At 42.6% G+C, this 3,669-nt stretch overlaps 1 protein-coding gene and 1 long non-coding RNA gene across 2 annotated transcripts; both read right to left on the bottom strand.

Moving 5' to 3' along the window:
- Positions 1–4: 4 nt before the first annotated feature.
- amdhd1 (amidohydrolase domain containing 1) lies at positions 5–2,146 on the bottom strand (the record flags this gene model as incomplete). The annotated part of the gene is made up of 5 exons (XM_042481185.1): positions 1,969–2,146; positions 1,286–1,392; positions 1,126–1,190; positions 218–495; positions 5–143 (listed from the first exon to the last, which is right to left on the bottom strand). Coding segments are annotated over exons 1-5 (726 nt in total), but the record flags the coding sequence as incomplete, so codon positions are not given.
- A 610-nt stretch (positions 2,147–2,756) lies between these two features.
- LOC121937891 lies at positions 2,757–3,499 on the bottom strand. Its single transcript, XR_006105221.1, has 2 exons — positions 3,378–3,499; positions 2,757–3,022 (listed from the first exon to the last, which is right to left on the bottom strand). It is a non-coding gene; the product is annotated as an uncharacterized LOC121937891 (long non-coding RNA).
- Between the last annotated feature and the right edge of the window lie 170 nt (positions 3,500–3,669).

The raw sequence follows: 3,669 nt of genomic DNA, 5'->3' as shown, positions 1-3,669 counted from the left end.
GGGTGGAGCCGAGGTCAAACACTCCCTGCTCACAGAAGACGTCGATGTTGTCCACTCTCAGAGTCCCAGAGGACATCTTCTCCTTCAGCCGAGGCAGCTGGACCTGCAGGATGTCCTTCGTGGCCTCTGCGACTGTCTTCCCTCTGGACAGAGGACAGAAGCGGTTGGTTAGAGATGTGTTTTCAGGGTTTTAAATGATGTTGGAGAGGAGTCATACTTTGGCACAGCGTGAGCTCCACAGTAGGTGGAGGAGATGTTGATGGGCAGGGAGCGTCTGGCCTCCTCGATCACCTCCAGCATCTTGAGCTCGGTCTGCAGCTCCAGCCCGTAGCCGCTCTTGCACTCCACCAGGGTCGTACCCGCTCGCTGCATCCGGAGCAGCCTGCTGCCGAGGGAGGCCAGCAGCTCGGAGGAGCCCGCAGCTCGAGTGTGCTCCACCGTGAAGTGGATCCCTCCCCCGGCCCGGTGCACGTCCATGTAGGTGGCACCTGCCAGCTGGAAGAGTGACATGCACATTTAACCCTGCGAAACCTGCAAATATGATTTCTTGTGCTGCAATCAGATGCCTTTTACAAATGTTTAAAGCCTTTAAACTGAGCAGGTTTGATTTCTTTCAAAAACACAGGAGGTAACTTTCTCAAGGACTACATTTCCCTTCACGTCTTTCTGCTCAGTGATCGACTCAAGTGTTCTGCATGAAGACTAATCAAGTTTCTCTCGATCTGCTTTTTTCACTGTTAATAACGATTCAGCATCAGCACCTCGGTCTCAGTCCAAGTGCCCTACAAATTACAAGAAATCAGACAATGAAGAAGGAAAATGACCTAAATGGCTATTAGAAATGTAAAAAAAAATTAATTTATGTTAGAAAAAAATATTTAAAATTGTTGATCAAATAAATACCTATTTTTTTTAGCTCTTTTTGTACATCTTTTGTGTTTGTTTGTTTGTTTTACTTCTTTTTTTTTTATTTTTAGGGGTTTTTTTTGCCAACTTTTGGGTCATGTCTTGCGAAGTTGCTTGTTGCCTTCTCCCAATATTTTTTTAGAAAGAAATCAAGCCAATTTTCTTTAATTTAAAATAGAATAAAATTTTTAAAAAGACTGTCCAAACACAATGATTTACCTTCATTGCAAATTCATGCACCCTGTCACCGGCCCAGACTGGATGAGTGTGAGCGTCCACCAAACCTGAAACAAGCAGATTCGTCACATTCAGATCAGTTCACATAATGTTTACACAGACAGCTTCTGCAGAAACCATAAAAACCAGAGCAGACACTCACCAGGCAGGACACACATTCCTGTAGCATCTATCACTTTATCGAAAGACGTCTCTGGATACTGAGCGCTGATCATCTCTGCAGGCCCCACAGCTTTAATCAGCCCGTCTCTGCATGACGAAAACAGCAAAAGTGAAATTTAAAAGCTTGAACGATGCAATTAGGTCAAATGATTGTGGCAATTAAGGCATCACAAATTCAGTATTTAATGACTTTTAATGATCTGCAGACACCCAGTTTAACCCTTTAAGACCTGGATCTATCAGTTTTCTGTTGCTGCATCCAGAAGCCTTCAATAGGCTGTTTAACCCTTTGACCTCTTACTAATTTTGGGCAATGTCTTACTGCCTTCTCCCGAGAAATCAAACCAATCTGCTCAAGTTACAATGAGTTAAAGTCACACTAAAAAAATAAATAGTAATAGCAAATCTGTCTCCAGTTTTCAGCCATGCAGTAATCTTGCAGCCTGTAGGGGGCACCAGTGTAAAATAATTTACATTTCCAGATTCTCCTCAGCTTCTACAGAAAAAAAACCCATCCCAACCTGCATCAGCATTCAGGCATGTATGGCAGCTGCACAGGTGAGATCTAAAGCTGTCTGAGTCACATTTCTTCAGAAATCACACAAAATTCACATGGCATGAAGTAATCGCAGATGTCTGTTTAGTGTGGTTTAGAAAACGTACCTCCCAATCACCACGCTCCCATTTTCAATCACACACAGATTTTGCATCCCATGTTTGGTCAGGTACTTCTCTCCGCTGCTGCAGATCAGAACCAGCTGCTTGGCGTTCTTCACCAGGAGTCTGTAATTTCTGGACATTTTGATTAATTCAAAGCGGAGACGCTTCCCTGCACAGTGAACGGCTCCAAACTAGTTTGGGAAAAGGCAAATATTTGTCTAGGAGAGCAGAGTTTAAAGTGCACAGAAAGAGGAGGTGCTTCCGTAACAGGGGGGGAAACAGTTAACCAGTAACAATAAAAGAACATTTTCACTGCTGGAAAGATTTTCATTAAACTAGTTTCTATGCAGTAGAAAGATGCAAATACTTTTAAAATTGGTGCTATATGATCAGGGAAAAAAACCACAAAAAAACAGAGTAAGGACTTTTGCTTTTGCTCAAGAGTAAAAAAAAAACACCACAACTACCAGAATGCACTGCTCCACACATGACCCATAAACACTCCAGCTGGTGAGTGACATAAGTGGAGTGCACTAAAATATGTGAAAACCAGTGACCACCAGTGACCTCCTCAACCAGGGACCCCCCTCTATGTCAATCTGCTTCTATGCTCCTCGTGTCCTAATGCAGAAGAACAATCTGCAGTTTGAGCCCTGAAGCCATCAAGACTTGAGCTGCCGGACCGATAAACAGAAGACGTAAAGAGAGTCTCATTCATTTCATTTTTAGAGGAATGAGCCCACACTATTTCTGTCACACGTCACACGCAAAAAGAAACCACAACAATCAGGTTTAAGAAAGAAAACAATAATCATTTTATTGTGTCGGTATCACAAAGTTACAACTTAAAATTGGCCTTACATACAGTAAAAAAAAAAAAAAAAAGGAGGAAAAAACTAATCCGCAGGCGTTCACTTGCTTCACATGGTGAAAACACAAACACACATCAGCTCAACTACGAGGTACAATCACACAGCAGGGCCGAGTCCATCACTCCCTCATCTCTCCGTCCTCCTCCTCCTCTTCTACACCTCTGATGTACAAAACGTTATTGCACCTGTGGGAATCAAACACAGTACTGTCACAAGTCGCTGCTTGGGGAAAAAGAAGCACAATGGGTCGATCACGCAGTGCTCATTTTGCTTCACGTGATGTTCATAATTAACACGGTTAGTTGAGTTAGTCAGAAAGCCAAAAACGTCAGATTCTGTGCCGCTGCAGATCTAGAGTTGTTAGTTCTGCGATGCTTTCCTGGTAAAGTCTCTTAAAAAAACACCTTTATCTTATTTTAAATAATCTTGTTAAATAGACAGAAATTAAGTCAAATTAAGTTCTTAATAAAGAAGCCTTTGCTGAACTAGTTAGTTGGTAGGTTAGTGATGGAATTAAGATATTTTAGGTTTTCAACCCACCTAATGAGCACTTCACCGAGATGACCCGCCAGCGCTCCGTCCACATACTCCTCTGTGTTTGCCAGCTGTCAGGAAAACATGGAAATATAAAGAGGTCAAGAGGCTGCAGACGAACATCTATCTGGGCGGTTAAATCCCACAGAGCAATAATGGCGTCCCAAAATTATGAGGCTGCTGGATACACGTTCACACTGATGCGGCATAATAAAACCCCAATAAAATACGAAAGATTTCCACACAACTTTTGCTGCAGAACAAGAGATGTTGTCAACCGTGGAATGAACATAAAATC

The sequence above is a fragment of the Plectropomus leopardus genome, unplaced genomic scaffold (genome assembly GCF_008729295.1).
Source record: "Plectropomus leopardus isolate mb unplaced genomic scaffold, YSFRI_Pleo_2.0 unplaced_scaffold27773, whole genome shotgun sequence".
NCBI classification, from domain to species: domain Eukaryota; kingdom Metazoa; phylum Chordata; class Actinopteri; order Perciformes; family Serranidae; genus Plectropomus; species Plectropomus leopardus.
This window is presented reverse-complemented; position numbering and strand designations above follow the sequence as displayed.